Below are 19,718 nucleotides of genomic sequence, written 5' to 3'. Positions count from 1 at the left end.
TTGTTTTTGAGAGTTGGAAGGGTGACCTAAAACCTTGGGCCTGCAATTAGTAAGGGAGATTGGGGCCTAGGAGTTAGGAGTTGAGGAGAGTGGAGTCATTAGCCTTTCAACTGGCAGTACGGAAGGAAGATCAGGATCTTTGGACTTGCTGTCGGGAGTCGGGAACGGAGATTGGGGTCATTCGGCTTGCAGTCCTGAGTCAGGAAGGGGCCATTGGCCATGGAGGGCCTGCTGGTTGTGATTACCGGCAAAGAAGATCAGAGTTCCTGGTGTTCGAGGCGTAGGGGTAGGGAGATCTGGATGGGAAGTGCTGCTGTAGGTTAGATCTCATGACAGTGCGCCATGGTGAATGCGGTGAGTACTTCTGTATATTTTTGCACTTGATTTTTAAAGTTGCTTTTTCCGAATGCAGCAAGTGCTGGTGTTGGATGACACAGGGCAATCCAAAACAGCTGCAGAGAGCTGAAACAGGCAATAGGCCTTTTATTTACATTTGCAAATAGCTTTGCACCTACTTCTTACGTCAGTGGTAGGGAAACTATTGAAGAAAATTCTGAAGGAGAGAATCTATCTCCACTTGGAGAGGCAAGGTTTGATCAGGGATAGTCAGCATGGCTTTGTCAGAGGGAGGTCATGCCTAACAAATTTGATTGAATTTTTTGAGGAGGTGACCAGGTGTGTAGATGAGGGTAATGCAGTTGATGTAGTTTATATGGATTTCAGCAAAGCCTTTGACAAGGTCTCACATGGGAAACTTATAAAGAAGCCAAATGCAAATGGGATACAGGGTCATTTGATAAGGTGGGTTCAAAAATGGCTTAGTTGTAGGAGACAGAGGGTGATGACAGAAGGATGCTTTAGTGACTGGAAGCCAGTGTTCAGTGGCGTACCATAGGCATCTGTGCTCGGTCCCCTATTATTCACCATTTATATAAACGACATAGATGACGATGTAGGGGGTAGGATTAGTAAGTTTGCAGATGACACAAAGATTGGCCGGGTGGTTAACAGTGAGGTTGAGTGTCTTGGGCTACGGGATGATATAGACGGGATGGTCAAATGGGCAGATAAGTGGCAGATGGAATTTAACCCTGAAAAGTGTGAGGTGATACACTTTGGAAGGAGTAATTTGACAAGGAAGTATTCAATGAACAGCATGACACTAGGAAGTTCTGAGGAAGAAAGGGACTGGGTGTGTGTGTACATAGATCTCTGAAGGAGGAGGGGCATGTTAGTGGGGTGGTGAAAAATGCATATGAGACACTTGCCTTTACCAATCGAGGCATAGATTATGAAAGTAGAGAGGTCATGTTGGAGTTGTATAGAAGGCCACAGCTGGAGTACTGTGTGCAGTTCTGGTTGCCACATTATAGGTAGGATGTGATTACACTGGAGGGTGTACAGAGGAGATTCACCAGGATGTTCCCAGGGATGAAATATGAAGAGAGTTGGATAGACTTGGGTTGTTTTCGTTGGAGCAGAGAAGACTGAGAGGGGACGTGATCGAGGTGTACAAGATTATGAGGGGCATGGACAGGGTGGATAGGGAGCAGCTGTTCCCCTTGGTTGAAGGGTCAGCCATGAGGGGACACAAGTTCAAGGTGACGGGCAGGAGGTTTAGGGAGGATGTGAGGAAAAACCTTTTTACCCAGAGGGTGGTGACGGTCTGGAATGTGCTGCCTGGGAGAGTGGTGGAGGCGGGTTGCCTCACATCCTTTAAATCCTGGATGAACACTTGGCCCATAGCCTTGAATGGTGTGATGTGCCAAGCGCTGGTAAATGGGATTAGGTAGGTAGGCTAGGTGTTTCTCATGTGTCGATGCAGACTCGATGGGCCGATGGGCCTCTTCTGCACTCTGTGATTCTGTGATTCAATGGGTAAGAGATGCTTCTTGTTTCTCATACATATGAACATACGAACATATGAAATAGAAGCAGAAGTAGGCCAGTCAGCCTCTCGAGCATGCATTGAATCAGATCATGGCTGATCTTCTTGTTTCAAGTTCTACATTCCCATCTACCCCAAATAACCTTTGATTCCCTTGACTAATAAGAATCTATCTACCACTGCCTTAAAAATATTCAGTGACCCCACCCCCACCACCTTCTGAGGCAGAGTTCCATAGTCGCACAACCCCCTCAGAGAATTCTCCTCATCTCTGTCCTATAAGCGTGACCCTTAGTTCTGGACTCACCCACAAGAGGAAACATCCTTTCCACGTCCACCTGTCAAGGCTATTCAAGACCTTATACACTTCTATCAAGTCACCTCTCACTCTTCTAAATGCCAGTAGAAAAAAGCTGATCCTACCCAACCTATTCTCATAAGGCAACCCGCTCATTCCAGATATCAATCTAGTAAACCTCCTCTGAACAATCTCCAATGCATTTACATCCATCCTTAAATGAGAGGATCAAAACTGCACAGTATTTGATATGCAGTCTCACCAATGCCCTCTATAACTGAAGCATAACATCCTTACTTTTATGTTCAATTCCCCTCATAATAAAGGATATCATTCCATTAGCCTTCTTGATTACATGCTGTAAATGCATACTAACTTTTTGTGACTCATGCACAAGACCACCTAGGTCCCTCTGCACCTTAGAATTCTGCAGTCATTCTCCATTTAAGTAATACTCTGCATTTTTATTCTTCCTGCCAAAGTGAACAATGTCACATTTGCCCACATTATACTCCATCTGCCAGATTTTTGCCCACTCACTCAACTTAACTATATCCATCTGAAAACTCCTTCTGTCTTCTTCATAACATACTTTCCTACCTATCTTTGTGTCATCTGTAAATTTATCTACCATGCCTTTGCTCCCTTCATCTAAGTCATTGATGTAAATTGTAAAAAGCTGAGACTCCAACACAGACTGCTGTGGGACTCCACTCATCACATCCTGCCAATCAGACAAAGACCCATTTATGCATACTCTCTGTTTTTTGCCAGCCAGCCAGCCTTATATCCAGGCTAATATGTTACCCCCTACACTATGAGCTTTCATTTTCCGTAATAACCTTTGATGTGGCATCTTATCAAATGCTTTCTGGAAATCTAAGTACAGTACGTCTACAGATTCCCCTCTAACGACCACACAAGTTACTCCTTCAAAGAATTCTAATATTTCGTAAAACCATGCTGACTCTTCCCGATTATCTTAAGCTTTTCTAAATGCCCAGTTTTAACCTCTTTAATGATTGACTATTAACACCTTCCCCACAACAGATGTCAAGTTAATTGGCCTATAGTTTCCTGTTTTCTGCCTCCCTCCCTTCTTGAATAGGGTGGCTATATTTGCTACTTTCTAGTCTGATGGAATATTTCCAGATTCTAGGGAATTTTGGAAAATTAACACCAATGCATCTACTACCTCATTAGCCACCTATTTTAAGACCCTGGGATGAAATCCATCTGGACCTGGAGACTTTCAGCCCACAACTCCATCAGTTTGCTCAGCACTGCTTCCCTAGTTATTGTAATTTCACCAAGTTCCTCTCTCCCCTCCACCTCCCGAATTATAGCTATTACTGGAATATTTTTATCCTCTTTAGTGAAGTCAGAAGCTAAATATTTGTTTATTTCATCCACCATTTCCTTATTATCTACTATCAACTCCCCATTCTCACTCTCTAGAGGACCAACACTCACTTTACCTACACTTTCCCTGTTAAAATACACGTAGAAACTCTTGCTAGCCATTTTCACATTTCTAGTTAGCTTCTTGTCATACTCTTAATTTCTTTCTCCGGACTAACCTTTTGGTCATTCTCTGCCATTCTTCATATCCTGACTAATCATCTGATCTGCCACTCATCTTGGCGCAGTTATATGCTTTTTCTTTAAGTCTGATGCTTTCCCTAACTTATTTAGTTAACCACGGATGGCGGGTCCTCCCTTTGGAATTTTTCGTTATCATGGGAGTATACTTATTCTGGGTATTCTGAAATATCCCCTCAAATGCCTGTCACTGCTTCTCTATTGATCCATCCCCTAGCCTTGGATCCCAGTTCACTTCAGCTAACTCAGCTTTCATGTATGTCCACCTGGTTGCCCTTATCTAAGTTTAAGATAAACTTCTTCTCCTTTTCAAACTGGATATAAAATTTAATCATATTGTAGTCACTGTTACCTAGGGATGGCTGTTCTCTTTGGTCATTAATTAATTCTGTCACATTACACAAAACCAAATCTAACATAACCTGGTCTCTGGTTGGTTCATGTGCTGCTCTAAGAAACTATCTCGAAAGCATTCTATGAACTGGCCCTGGAGAGGGTCCAAAGGAGGTTCACGAGAATGATCCCAGGAATGAAAGGCTTAACATATGAGGAACGTTTGAGGACTCTGGATCTATACTCGATGGAGTTTAGAAGGATGAGGGGGAATCTGATTGAAACTTACAGAATACTGAAAGGTCTGGATAGAGTGGACGTGGGGAAGATGTTTCCATTAGTAGGAGAGACTAGGACCCGAGGGCACAGCCTCAGAGTAAAGGGAAGACCTTTTAGAACAGAGATGAGGAGAAACTTCTTTAGCCAGAGAGTGGTGAATCTATGGAATTCATTGCCAAAGAAGGCTGTGGAGGCCAGGTCATTGAGTGTATTTAAGACCGAGATAGATAGGTTCTTGATTGGTAAGGGGATCAAAGGTTACGGGGAGAAGGCGGGAGAATGGGGTTGAGAAACTTATCAGCCATGATTGAATGGCGGAGCAGACTCGATGGGCCGATTGGCCTAATTTCTGCTCCTATGTCTTATGGTCTAACTCCTTTCCCAACATGGTTGATAATGCACTTTTACCTCAGGAAAAGGGCTATGTGGGTCAATATAACACCCATCGTGTTTGCACACAGAATTCAAGGAAAGTGGCAAGTTTCTCTCTCTTTCCGCTTCTCTCCCAATCCTCCCCACCCAGTGTACAAGGCAGCAAAAAGTTGTCTTGCTTAGGCAAAGAAGTAAGTCTACATTAATGGAAATAGTAAGATGCATCTTCCATCATTTGTCATTACGAAAGCATAATGATAGCATCTTTCTCTCCGCGCTGCCCCCCCACTCCTAACCCCACAGCTGCCAGCTATAGAGTGTGCTGTCATTTATTTTATGTAAAATAAGCCAGGTATAGGTTTTACGCTCTGCTTGTCATGTTAGAGTGATTACCTGTCTGCCTTCTGTAAAGAGAGGCTGTATCTGCCATATTTTACTTGCTGGCATATACAGAAAGGGTTTTCAGTTACAATCCCCAGGTCATTCTATGGTTTAACTAAGAATCTGATAATAAAGCTCTACCTCCAAGGAACATAAGATTCACATAAGATTTAATGACATGAAATCTAGAGAACATCTTGCACAAAAAACTTTGCTTTTAGAAACACTTTTTACCAGGATAATATGTACCTGCTACCGTGAACCTGGTTTCACCTTCTGCTTCAATTTCTTGCTCCTTAGTAGGGGCAGCATTTGAAATCCTATTCACCAGTGCCGATGATTCTTCAATCATTGCAGATATTGCTGCAGAGATCATTTGCATGAAGGAAAACAATGATTTAGTTATGGCAATCTATGATTTTAAACATGATATATAAAACCCCAAAGTCAACAATACAACTGGCAACAATAGTGGCAATATTCAACTGTCATACTTCAATTTTTTAAAATTCAGATTAGTGGAAAACACACTATCGCTGCAAATCTTTGTTTTTTTTTATCCACATGTACTTGAATTTCAGTGTTTCCATCTTCTCCAAAAGCTCCTCAATTTACAATTTCTGTGCATACTTGAATCAAGAATATCAAACGGTTTCAGGCCCTTCAGTTGGATTATCATGAACACGAGCACAAATAAAATAATCCGAACAGGGATTTTAAGCACTTTTCTAGTGCAACACAAAACATGAACTGAAGCGCTAGAACAATTGCAATTGGAATACATGATGCATACAGGGACCACAAATGTACCTGAAGCAGGTTTGTCATCTATTGTGAGGACATCTCCACCCATCTCAGGTTTTGCTTCATCTTTATTCTCAGACTGTGTCAAGGCTTCTGGTTTGAGTCCTCTCCTCATTAAAATAAGACGCACAATTTGGCTTGTGTGACGCAACATTTCCACTGCTTGCTGGTTAGTGTAGCCTTGAATATTTGTTCCATCAACCTTGAATGGAAACATATTCAGACTGTTATGACAGGCTGTAAATGCCAAGCTGCCCAAATCCCAGAGGGAAACTTGAAGCAGCTGCCATAACTATTTGCAATTTGTACTTATTCCGAGATACGGGCTTTGAATTCAGTAAAAGAAGGCCACCAAGTCTTACAGGTTTCTTACAAAGTTAAATTAAACCTTAATTAATAGAAGAAGTGGTTTTAAATGATTTTAAGCACATACATAGATCTACAAATTACTACAATGATAACTTCTAAATCCCTTAATTAATCTAACTCCCAGTTACACTTCTGTTAAGGTAACAGTAAGACAGATTTTAAAAGACCCAGGCAAAGTGATACACAATACCCTGAACAGTCGAATTCAAAGCCAGTTTTTCTTAACTTCAGTTCTTGCAGACAGCTGTTTGAGGCTTAGAGGCTAGAGGGTTTTCACAATTGTTAGATCTTAGAACATCTGCCCTTACACACAACCTTCTCTCCTTTATATATATATTCCCCTTTGAATTCAAATTCCCATTGTTTCACAATGTCTTTGGACCGTAGCTCTCTAATAATAAAAAATTTATCATAGTACCAATTTTACAGTTTCTTAACTTCCCCTGGCTAGGTGTAACATTTCACCCCCTCTTTTGAATTCAAGCTAGTCTGCTTTATTAAAAAATACAAATGTTCCCTTCACACCTCACATTCTAAACCTTCCCCTATGTTTACCTATTTAACATTTCCAACCTAGCTTATCTTCTGATACATCAACTGCCTTTAATTCAATTGAGTCCCCACACCCAACACACACACACCCCCCCACTATTACTCTACTTTACAATAAATTAGGAAAATTATTATATCTTCCTGATACAGACTATATTGCCCAAATTGGGATTAAATAGACAACCATTATGAAATGATAGTCCTACAAAGAAGGATAGCATAGCTGGCTGACATGACAGGCAAAGCGATGCTGTTTTTTGATTTCTAGATTTTCAAACTGTATTAGAATTATGAGTGAAGATTTCAATAACACCGGCTTTCAGGACATGAGTGTTTTGCCAAAAGTACCCATACGTTAAGTTTTCAGAACACATATTAGATGACAGTCAAGTTTTTAGACATGAAAGGCAATGGTTAAATATATTAGAAAAGGAAATGAACAAATAGAAGTAGGTTCATCAGAATTTTCAAAATCAACATTTTTCTGAAACAAAGAAAAATTGTAGTTTTAGATCAAGACATGTGAGATATTATATTCCTCCCTTGGATGCCAAGCATCAGGTAAAGGGACTAGATTCTAAAAGGGAGGGCAAACAGACAGAGATTGTGATACATATTGGCACCAATGACATAGGTAGAAAGAGGGATGAGAGGGATGCGAGCAGAATTTAGGGAGCTATGAAACAGATTAATAAGCAGGACCTAAAAGGTAGTAATCTCTGGATTACGTCCGGTGCCAGGCGCTAGTGAGTATAGAAATAGGAGGTTAGTCCAGATGAATGTGTGGCTGGTGGGATGGTGCAGGAGGGAGGGCTTTAGGTTTCTGGGACATTGGGGCAGTTTCTGGGGACAGTGGGACCTGTACAAGGCGGGCGGGATGCACCTGAGCTGGAATGGGACCAACACCCTTGCGGGGAGGTTTGTTAGTGCTGTTGGGGAGGGTTTAAACTAACTTAGTAGGGGGGTGGGGTCCTGAGAGGAGGTTCAACAAAATTAGAAGAGAGAGCAAGTGAGTCTGGAAGGCAGAGAAATTATAGGCCAGTTAAGGCACAAGGGAGTTTGGCAAGGTTGGATGGTATTTATTTTAATGCAAGGAGCCTGGCAAATAAGGCAGTTGAGTTGAGGGCACAAATTAACACATGGAAGTATGATGTCATTGCTGTCACAGAAACATGGTTGAGAGAGGGGCAGGGTTGGCAGCTCAATATTCCAGGATATAGGGTCTTCAGGCGAGACAAGGAAAGAGGTAAAATAGGAAGGGGTATCGCAAAATTGGTCAAGGAATCAATTACAGCAGTAAGGAGGGATGACATCTTAGAAGGCACCTCAAATGAAGCCATATGGGTAGAACTGAAAAACAAAAAAGGAGCAATCACATTGCTAAAAGTGTACTATAGGCCCCCAAACAGTCAGAGAAATAGAAGAGCAGATATGCAGGCAAATTTCACAGAAGTGTAAAAATGATAGGATTGTAATAGTGGGGGATTTCAACTTCCCCAACATTAACTGGGTTAGTCATAGTGTAATAGGTTTAGAGGGAGCGGAATTCTTAAAATGCATCCAGGAGAGCTTTTTAAGCCAGTAGGTAGAAGGTCCTACAAGAGAGGGGGCGGTCCTGGACTTAATTTTAGGGAATCAATCCGGGCAAGTGGTAGAGGTATCAATGGGGGAGTATTTTGCAGACAGTGATCATAACATCCTTGAATCTAATGGAGTTATGGAAAAGGACAAGGATGTGCCAGAAATCAGAGTTCAAAATTGGGGGAAGGCTGATTTTAATAAGATCAGATATGATTTGGCCAGAGTGGACTGGGAGCAGCTACTTTTAGGTAAATCTGCGTCAGAGCGGTGGGACTCATTCAAGAAGGAAATAGGGAGAATACAGGGCCAACATATTCCAGTAAAGGTAAAGGGTGGGACCAACAAATTCAGGGAACCCTGGATGTCGGGGGATATACAGGATTGGGTAAAGAGGAAAAGGGAGGCTTATGACAGATACAGAGGGATCAAAACAGCAGAAACCCAAGAGCAGTATAGAATGTTTAGGGGGGAAACTTAAAAAGGAAGTTAGGAGAGCAAAAAAGGGGCATGAAAAAACATTGGCAGGTAAAACAAAGGAAAATCCAAAGTTATTTTACAAGTACATTAAGAGTAAGAGGATAACGAGGGGAAGAGTAGGGCCCATTAAGGACCATAGTGGTAATTTGTGTGTGGAGCCGGAAGACGTAGATAGGGCTCTAAATGAATACTTTGTGTTGGTGTTCACAAGTGAGAGGGACGACGTCGGTATGGAAATCAGGCAGAAGGACTGTGATATAGTTAAAGAAATTAGCATAGAAAGGGAGGAGGTTCTAAGTGGTCTGGCAGGCTTAGAAATATTTAAATCTCCAGGCCGGGATGAAATGTATCCCAGGCTGTTGACTGAGGCTAGGGAGGAGATAGCAGGGGTGCTGGCAATAATTTTCAATACCTCTCCAGCCACAGGAGAGGTGCCAGAGGACTGGAGGACAGCCAATGTGCACCATTATTCAAGAAGGGAGGAAGGGATAAACCAGGGAACTACAGGCCTGTCAGTCTGCCTCAGCGGTGGGGAAACTATTGGAAGCAATTCTGAAGGACAGAATTAATCTACACTTGGAGAGGCAGGGGTTAATCAAGGACAGTCAGCATGGATTTGTTAAGGGGAGGTCATGTCTGACCAATTTGATTAAATTTTTCGAAGAGGTGACCAGGTGTGTAGATGAGGGCAATGCAATTGACGTAATCTACTTGGACTTCAGCAAGACTTTTGATAAGGTCCCGCATGGGAGAGTGATAACGAAGGTAAGGGCCCATGGGATCCAAGGCAATTTGGCAAATTGGATCCAGAATTGGCTGAGTGGCAGAAGCAGAGGGTGATGGTTGAGGGGTGTTTTTGTGAAAGGATGCCTGTGTCCAGTGGGGTTCCACAGGGATCGGTGTTGGGTCCCTTGCCCTTTGTGGTATATATAAACGATTTAGACTTGAATGTAGGAGGGTTGATCAGTAAATTCGCAGATGACATGAAAATTGGCGGGGTGGTAAACAGTGAGGAGGATAGCCTTGGATTACAGGAGGATATAGATGGACTGGTCAGGTGGGCTAATCAGTGACAATTGGAATCTAATCCGGATAAGTGTGAGGTGATGCACTTGGGCAGGACAAACAAGGCATGGCAATACACGATGAATGGTAGGACCCTGGGAAGTACCAAGGATCAGAGGTGCATGTCCACTGGTCCCTCAAGGTAGCGGGACAGGTAGATTAGGTGGTTAAGAAGACATATGAGATACTTGCCTTTCTTAGCCGAGGCCTAGAATATAAGAGAGAAAGGTTATGCTGAAACTGTATAAAACGCTGATTAGGCCACAGCTAGAGTATTGCGTGCAGTTCTGGGATCCGCATTATAGGAAGGATGTGATTGCACAAGAGAGAGTACAGAGGAGATTTACCAGGATGTTGCCTGGGCTGGACAGTTTTAATTATGAGCAGAGATTGGATAGGCTGGGGTTATTTTCCCTGAAGCAGAGGAGATTGAGGGGGGGACATGATTGAGGTGTATAAAATTATGAGGAGCATAGAGAGGGTAGACAGGAAGGAGCTTTTCCCCTTGGTGGAGGGATCAATAATCAGGAGGCATAGATTTAAAGTAAGGAGCAGGAGGTTTAGAGGGAATGTGAGGAAGAATGTTTTCACCCAGAGGGTGGTGGGAATCTGGAACTCACTGCCTGAAAGGGTGGTAGATGCAGAAACCCTCTTAACATTTAAGAAGTGTTTGGATGTGCACTTGCGATGCCATGGCATACAAGGCTCTGGGCATAGTGCTGGAAAATGGGATTAGAATAGTTAGGTACATGTTTGACCAGCGCAGACTCGATGGGCCAAAGGGCCTTTTTCTGTGCTGTTGACGTCTATGACCAGATGATCACTTTCCCACTACTACATTTTACGCAGTGTACACTGTACCTAAAGGAAAGCAAAGGCATTTTTCCATTTTAGAAATTATTTAGGACTATACGTACAGCTATTATCTGGTCACCAACATGTATTCTTCCATCCTGTTCAACTGCACTGCCTTGAGTGATGCTTTTCACAAAGATACCAGAGGGCTCTGTAAGTATAAACACATCAATGGAAATGTTCAAATATACATCTTTATGGAAATCTCAAAAAAATTCATGTTTAAATAACAGTGACTGCTAAATAGTAGCTCATTTAGCATAAGATCAAATTCAGGTCATAAGATCATAGGAAATTGGAACAGTTTACTGTGTAGTTCAGTCCTATGAAATTGGCAAAAAGTGTAGTTTCAGAATCACCGGCAGTGAGATTTTAATACAAAATATGAATACTAAAACCCCAACTTGTCATCCAAAGCCAACACCTTTACTTACAATAAAACATACAAATTGGTAGAAAAACAAAAAACTGCGGATGCTGGAAATCCAAAACAAAAACAGAATTACCTGGAAAAACTCAGCAGGTCTGGCAGCATCGGCAGAGAAGAAAAGAGTTGACGTTTCGAGTCCTCATGACCCTTCAACAGAACAGATCTGTTCTGTTGAAGGGTCATGAGGACTCGAAACGTCAACTCTTTTCTTCTCTGCCGATGCTGCCAGACCTGCTGAGTTTTTCCAGGTAATTCTGTTTTTGTTTTATACAAATTGGTATGACTGGTTTCTGCTTTTAATCATATTTTCAGGAGCAGGTGGTTTTCTTTTTAGCAGAATACTAAACAACATTAAAGAAGAAACATGGATATGTTAAAAATGAAGTGAATAGAAGAGACCAGCGTTAAATGTTAACAAACCTGTGTTCATGTGTATTTCTCTTCTGTTGGGTACAAGGTTACTTTATAAGGGAGACTCAAGCTAAGGCAGCACAAGTACCTGTATATAGTTTTTATTTGTTTGACCCACCAAGTCTGCCTCCCTCAAATTAGTACTTAATGGAGAAAAAAATAGCCCAAAAGTAAAGTGTCACGGAAATAATTCTCAAACTTCTATCTAACAAGGTGAAGGTAAAACTCTCAAATAAAAACGAGGTAATTATCCAGAAACCACTTTCTGTTTTTATTTCAAATTTCCAGCGCCCACAGTATTTTGCTTTTGGTAAAGATCTAGAATGTCATTAAGACATATCAAGAAATTCATAATACAGAGCCAACGTCCCTGACTCCTCATTGAACAATTTCTCCTTAAGCTTGTCTCACTTCCTCCAAATAAAAGGTGTGGCTATGGGCACCCACATGGGCCCCAGTTATGCCTGTCTCTCCATGGGGTGTGTGGAACATTCCTTGTTCAAGTCCTACTCAGGCCCCCTCCCACAACTCTTTTTTCGGTACATCGATGACTGTTTCAGTGCCGCTTCATGCTCTTGCCTGGACCTTGAAAAATTTATAAATTTTGCTTCCAATTTCCACCCCTCCATCGCTTTCAAATGGTCCATCTCTGACACTTCCCTTCCCTTTCTTGACCTTTCTGTCTCAATTTCTGGCTGATGATAGACTGTCCATCAATATTCATTGCAAGCCCACCGGAGTCGGGAGTCCACAGCTACTCGACTACAGCTCCTCACACCCTGCTTCCAGTAAGGACTCCATCCCATTCTCTCAGTTCTTTTACCTCCGTCGCATCTGTTCTGATGATGCCACTTTCCATATCAGTGCTTCTGACATGTCTTCCTTCTTCCTTAATCGAGGTTTCCCACCCATGGTGGTTGACAGGACCCTCAACCGTGTCCGACCCATCTCCCACGCCTCTGCCCTCACACCTTCCTCTCCCTCCCAGAACCATGATAGGGTCCCTCTTGTCTTCATTTTTCACCCCACTAGCCTCCGCATTCAAAGGATCATCCTCCGTCATTTCCGCCAACTCCAGCATGATGCCACCACCAAACACATCTTCCCTTCACCCCCCCCATTCTGTATTGACTGTTTCCTCCGGGACACCTTGGTCCATTCCTCCATCACCCCCCAACACCTCAACCCCCTCCCACGGCACCTTCCTATACAATCGCAGGAGGTGCAACACCTGCCCCTTTACATCCCCCCTCCTCACCGTCCAAGGGCCCAAACCTTCTTTCAGGTGAAGCAGCATTTCACTTGCACTTCCCTCAATTTGGTCTACTGCATTCGCTGCTCCCAATGCGGTCTCCTCTACATTGGAGAGACCAAATGCAGACTGGGTGACTGCTTTGCAGAACACTTTCGGTCTGTCCGCAAGCATGACCCAGGCCTCCCTGTCACTTGCCATTTCAACACAACATCCTGCTCTCATGCCAACATGTCCGTCCTTGGCCTGCTGCAACGTTCCAGTGAAGCTCAACGCAAACTGGAGGAACAGCACCTCATTTTCCGATTAGGCACTTTACAGCGTTCCGGACTTAACATTGAGTTCAACAACTTCAGACCATGAACTCTCTCCTCCATCCCCAACCCTTTTTGATCCCACCCCCTTTTTCTATATTCATTTTTATTTTTAATTTTTTTTCCCCACTTATTTTCATTGTTATTATTTTTTAAATTTATTTCCATTTTTATTCATTGTTTTATCCCCAGCTTTTAGCCTCTTTGATCCTTTTTCCTGTGTCCCCCCCGCCACAAGTGACATCTGTCACTATCCCAAATGATTACCCTGGTCCTGCCATTATCACATTCTGCTTTCCATTCTTAATGTTACGATTAGCACCTCCTTTAGCCAGTGCCACCACTATTAACAACCCTCTGACCTTTTGTTTATGACATCTTTCGCAATCTCTCCTTTGCCTCCACCTATCCCTGTCCTTCTATCCAGCTGCACCTGTTCCACCCCCCTTAAACAGTATATATTTCACCACATTTCAACTTCCCTTTAGCTCTGAAGAGTCGTCATACAGACTTGAAACGTTAACCCTGTCTTTCTCTCCACAGATGTTGTCAGACCTGCTGAGTTTTTCCAGCAGTTTTTGTTTTAGTCCCTGACTCCTCCATCACCATCTGACCAACTGGCAGGACAGACCCAACAGATGTGACAGCACAGTAGTCAGAAGGGACTGGCCCTGGGCTACCTCGATTATGACTCCAATCCCAAAGGGTTTCATGCATCTGGCCAAATATGTGCAGGGAAGCCTTCTGCTGCTAAGTATTGAAAGCCCTCCCTCAACTGATGAATCAGTACTCATTCACACTGAACACTACTTGGGAGGAAGCACTGAAGGTAATAAGGGCACAGAATGTACTCTGGGTGGGGACTTCTATGTCCATCACCAGGAGTGGCTCAGTAGCACCATACTGACTGAGCAGCCAGAGTCCTGAAGGATAATCTGCCAGACTAGGCATAAGGCAGGCAGTAAGAGAACGAACAAGAAGGAAAAACCTACTTGACTTTATCCTCATTAATCTACCTGTTGCAGATGCATCTGTCTATGACAGTGCTGATAGGAGCAACAACGAGGTAGTCTTTTAGAGATAAAATCCCATACCACAGGTGTCAGTGTTCAGCCAATTTATTCACACCACATGATATGAAGAAACAGGTCGGCGCACTAAAGACAGCTACAGGTACTTGTGCTGCCTTAGCTTGAGTCTCCCTTACAAAGTAATCTTGTACCCAACAAAAGAGAAATGCACATGGGCCAGAATTTTCATGTCGGCGTGCGGGGACGGGCCCGGCACGCCAACACGTAAAATGACGTGCGGGTGACGTGGGGTGTGCAACCCAATGTCACCACGCGTCATTCAGATCTTTCGTTCGGCGGGCACGCACCAGAGGCAGCTGTGCGCCCACTGAACTGTCAAAGGCCTGTTAAGGCTATTAAAAAAACCAATCGAAGTAATTATCATCGCTGCCCATCCAACCTTAAGGTTGACAGGCAGGCAAAGAGCCCAGGCAGTCTTCGCATTTTTCTGGAAACCTCATCCATGGGTGGGATGAAGTTTCCTGAAGGTTTTATTAAACAAATAAATATTTTTCTCACAATTCATAAACATGCCCCAGCTCATGTGATACTGTCACATGAGGGGAAATGTCCAAATAATTTTAATCTTTCTTTATTTAAAACTTTTAATATGAACTTAATCTCCCTGAGGCAGCTCCATGCCTCAGAAGGATTTCTGCACTCTTTGGTGCGCGAAAGAGCGCAGGCCTCGACTCTCTCTCCTCCCCCTGCCCGTACAGGTAGCACTGAGCGCTACCGGGCGTGTGTCACGTTGGGCGGGCCTTAATTGGCCTGTCCGTGTAAAATGGCAGCGCGCAGCTGATCGCAGGCAGCGACTGGCTCCACGCCCGCCCGCGCCCACTCGCCCTGCCCAACAGGCAGAAAATTCTGCCCATGCAAACAGATTTGTTAATAATGCTAGTCTCATCTATTCATTTCATTTGTAACATATTAATGTTTCTTCTTTAATGCTATTCAGTATTCTGTAAAAAGAACACCATCTGTTTCTGAAAATATGACTAAAAGCAGAAATTAGTCATACCACTTTATGTTTTATTGTAAGTAAAGGGGTTGGCTTTGTATGACAAGTTGGTGTTTTAGTATTCATATTTTGTATTAAAATCTACTAAGGTTATCAGCCCTGGCAATTTTGCGGCTGTGGTGCTGAGGACTTTTGCTCCAGAGCTAGCCAAACCCCTAGCAAGCTGTTCCAGTATTGACATCTACCTAATATTGCGGAAGATTGCCCAGGTATGTTATTTCCACAAAAGAACGGCAAATCCAATTTAGCCAATTACTGTTCCATCAGTCCACTTTCAATCATCAGCGAAGTGATGGAAGGGTATCGGCATCAATACTATCAAGCGCACATACACTTTTACCAATTACTTGCTCACCAATGCTCAGTTTGGCTTCCGCCAGGACCACTCAGTTCTCAACCTCATTACTTTATTGGTCTAAATGTGAACAAAAGAGCTGAATTCAAGAGGTGAGGTGAGAATGACTGCCCTTGACATCAAGGCAGCATTGGACTGAGGGTGGTGACGTCAATAGAAATCAGGTGGAAAATTCTCTCCTGACTGGAGTCATACCTAGCAAAAAGTAAGTTGGGTGTAGTTGTTGGAGATCAATAGTCTCAGCACTAGATCTTCAGGATAATGACCTAGACGACCAAACCACTTTCAGCTACTTCATCAATAACCTTCCCTCTATAATATGGTGAGGCCTGTGGAAGTTTGTACAGTGTTCAGCACCATTTGCAACTTCTCAGATACTGAGACAGTCAGTGCCCACATGTGACAAGAAATGGACACCATTCAGACATGAGCTGATTTGCACCACACAACTGCCAGACACTGACCATCTCCAACAAGAGAGAATCTAACAATCCCCCCTTGACATTCATTAGCATTGCTATCGCTGAAACCCCTACTATCAACATTCTGAGGGTTACCATTGATCAAAACTTAAATGGACTAGCCATACAAATAGTGTGGCTACAAAAGCAGGACAGAGGTGAGGAATTCTGTGATAACTTGCTTCCTGACTTGCCAAAAACCTTTCCGTCAATTAAATAACACAGTTCAGGAGTGTGGTGAACTATTCTTCACTTGCCTAGATAAATGCAGCTCCAACAACACTCAAGAAGCTCAACATCATTCAGGACAAAGCAGAAAACTTCATCGCCACCCTAATCACCACTATAGCTGCTACATCTACCATCTACATGATGCACTGGAGAAACTTGCCATACTTCTCAACATCTTTCAAACTCATGACCTCTACTAACTAGAAGAACAAGGGTAATAGGTACACAGGAAGATCACTCCCTGCAAGTTACCTTCTAAGTTGCACATTATCTGACTTAAAAATATATCACCATTCCTTATTTCTGTGCCCTGGAACTTCCTCCCTAACAGCACTGCGGGTGTACCTACACCACATGGACTACAATGGTTCAAGATATCCGGTCACCACCACCTTCTCAAGGGAAATTAGGAATGGGGAATAAATGCTGGCCTTGCCAGTGACACCAACATCCCATGAATGAAAAAAATGATATTGCAGTAAAGGTGGGCTTAATGATATTCCCAATTTAGAATGATCTCTAGGTGGCATATAGCTTACAAAGTAATCTTCAAACCACAAAGAAAACAAACGTAAACAGTGAAACATGCTGGCCGAAAGGGAGTTATACAGTCGAATCCTACCTTCCAGCGCTTGGTCCATAGTCTTGTAGGTTCTGGCAACTTTCGTCCGTCTGAAAACTTCTTAAGTATACCCGCAACATTTAAACCTAAATCAGTGATATAGAACCATAGAACACTACAGCACAGAAAACAGGCCATTCGGCCCTTCTAGTCTGTGCCGAAATATTATTCCGCTAGTCCCATTGACCTGCACCTAGTGCATAACCCTCCAGACCTCTCCTATCCATGTATCTATCTAATTTATTCTTAAAACTTAAGAGTGAGCCCACATTTACCACATCAGATGGTAGCTCGTTCCACACTCTCACCACTCTCTGAGTGAAGAAGTTCCCCCTAAACCTTTCCCCTTTCACCCTAAAGCCATGTCCTCTCGTGTTTATTTCTCCTAATCTAAGTGGAAAGAGCCTACTCGCATTTACTCTGTCTATACCCCTCACAATTTTGTAAACTTCTATCAAATCTCCCCTCATTCTTCTACGCTCCAAGGAATAAAGTCCTAACCTGTTTAATCTTTCCCTGTAACTCAACTCCTTAAAACCCGGCAACATCCTAGTAAATCTTCTCTGCACTCTCTCAATCTTACTGATATCCTTCCTGTAGTTAGGCGACCTGCACACAATACTCCAAAGTTGGCCTCACCAATGTCTTACACAACCTCACCATAACATCCCAACTCCTATACTCAATACTTTGATATATGAAGGCCAGTATGCCAAAAGCTTTCTTTACAACCTTGTCTACCTGTGACGCCACTTTCAGGGAATTATGTATCTGAACTCCCAGATCCCTGTGTTCCTCCGCACTCCTCAGTGCCCTACTATTTACTATGTATGTCCTACCTTGGTTTGACCTTCCAAAATGTAACACCTCACACTTTTCCGCATTAAATTCCATCTGCCATTTTCTGGCCCATTTATTCCAGTTGGTCCAGATCTCTCTGCAAGCTGTGAAAGCCTTCCTCGCTGTCCACAACGCCTCCAATCTTAGTGTCATCAGCAAACTTGCTGATCCAATTCACCACATTAAAATATATATTAAGATATATCCCACTAACAGCAAGAGACCTTGTATTAAGCCCTGGAGAAACTTGGCAGGCCCATTACTATATTTGCAAGTCCTATTTCGTTAAAACATATTATTCAGTCAGAAGCTTGTAAAGTACAAAACTGTATGAAGTGCAACAGCATTTTCTCTGAATTCAGAGGAAACCATTGTCACAGTTGATTACCAAGTAAACTTCACTGTATCACCTTCAATGCGAGTATATAATTTCTTAAATATGAAGACCAAAACTGCACACAGTACTCCAGATGTGGAGATATATTAGCAAAAATTACCAAATATTATTGCCAAAAAAGTGAAGGCAACAAAAAAAATGAAAAAATGTTCCACCTCATCATGGACACACTTCATTAGTACAATAAGCATCATCACAAAATAAACAAGATAGAAAAATCACAGTAAACATGGAACTACATTCGCTAAGGTTTTGTGGGAAATAAAACTTCAGACTTTGCGTGATGGAATTCTGATCTAAAAACAATTTAATTTCCTCTCAGAAGACTGAGAGAATGCAAGAAATAGGATCAGATAAAAGCAAAAAACTGCAGAGGCTGGAAATCCAAAACAAAAACAAAAATACCTGGAAAAACCCAGCAAGTCTGGCGGCATCTGTGGAGAGGAGCACAGTTAACGTTTCGAGTCCAAATGACCCTTCAACAGAACTAAGTAAAAATAGAAAAGAGGTGAAATATAAGTTGGTTTAAGTCGGGGGGGGGGGGGGGTGGGACAATAGGATCAGTATAGAAACAGATCATAAAAACTATTATAATACCTAAGTTTTTGTCTCCAACATAACCAGCGATGGTTATGCCTAGTCCATGAACATCTTTTGTAAGCTCCACATCGAATATTTCACCATCAACATCCTGACAGCAAACCGATTCAGGCTAATTAAAAAAAAAAAATCTTAATTAGAATACTTATACTGAATTATCTAGTCCAACTAGTTTCAACTCTGCTAAATAAAGTACAATTATGCCATAATTACTGAGATCAAAGGAAAAATACTGTAGGCACTGGAAATCTGATATTGAAACAGAAAATGCTAGAAATGCTCAGCAGGTCTGGCAGTATCTGTGGAGAAAGAAAAAGAGTTCACGTTTCAGGTCAATGACCTTTCATCAGAACAAAATGAGCGCTACTGAATGCTAGTTTTATTAGTTCTCATGTAATGTCATTGACCTGAAACATGAACTCTGTTTCTCTGTCTATAGATATTGCAGGCCTGCCGTGTATTTCCAACAATTTCTATTTCATTTAGGTCAGAGTATAGTCAAGAAAAAATTGCCCCTTGTGTACTAAATTGGACCACATTAAACCTCCCTACTGAGAATTACTTTTTAAATTACAGCGACTTGTATTGGTTTCATTTCTTTTCCTCTTCTAGGCTGCATATCATCTTCCTTTTGTCAGTATCAATCTAGTGAGGTGCCAGAATTTTACTTGCTCCACTATTGGTAGCCAGTCCCTAAACTTTATAATTCCTTCCCTAAATCTCTCTCACTCTCTCTCCTCCTCATTTAAAATTATTCTTAAAACCTACTTAATTGGCCAAGCTTTTGGTCATCTGCTCTAATAACTCCTTTTAAGGCTCTGTGCCAAATTTTATTTGATAATATTCTTATGAAACAAC

General features: G+C 42.4%; 1 protein-coding gene across 16 annotated transcripts in view; it reads right to left on the bottom strand.

Moving 5' to 3' along the window:
- mpdz (multiple PDZ domain crumbs cell polarity complex component) overlaps window positions 1-19,718 on the bottom strand; it is a 420,746-nt gene that overhangs the window by 281,549 nt on the left and 119,479 nt on the right. For 13 of the 16 annotated variants that reach the window (XM_078570535.1, XM_078570542.1, XM_078570530.1 and 10 more), the window contains 4 exons: window positions 18,858-18,972; window positions 10,919-11,007; window positions 5,964-6,159; window positions 5,388-5,516 (listed from right to left, as the gene is read on the bottom strand). In XM_078570535.1, the coding sequence (XP_078426661.1) occupies window positions 5,388-5,516; window positions 5,964-6,159; window positions 10,919-11,007; window positions 18,858-18,972 (529 nt within the window). The remainder of the gene's footprint in view (window positions 1-5,387; window positions 5,517-5,963; window positions 6,160-10,918; window positions 11,008-18,857; window positions 18,973-19,718) is intronic. The other 3 variants (XM_078570536.1, XM_078570537.1, XM_078570533.1) reach the window with 1 other exon arrangement.

The sequence above is a fragment of the Cetorhinus maximus genome, chromosome 2, assembly GCF_964194155.1.
Source record: "Cetorhinus maximus chromosome 2, sCetMax3.hap1.1, whole genome shotgun sequence".
In the NCBI taxonomy this organism is placed as follows: domain Eukaryota; kingdom Metazoa; phylum Chordata; class Chondrichthyes; order Lamniformes; family Cetorhinidae; genus Cetorhinus; species Cetorhinus maximus.
Note: the sequence above shows the minus strand (reverse complement) of the source record. Positions and strands in the feature narration are given on the sequence as shown.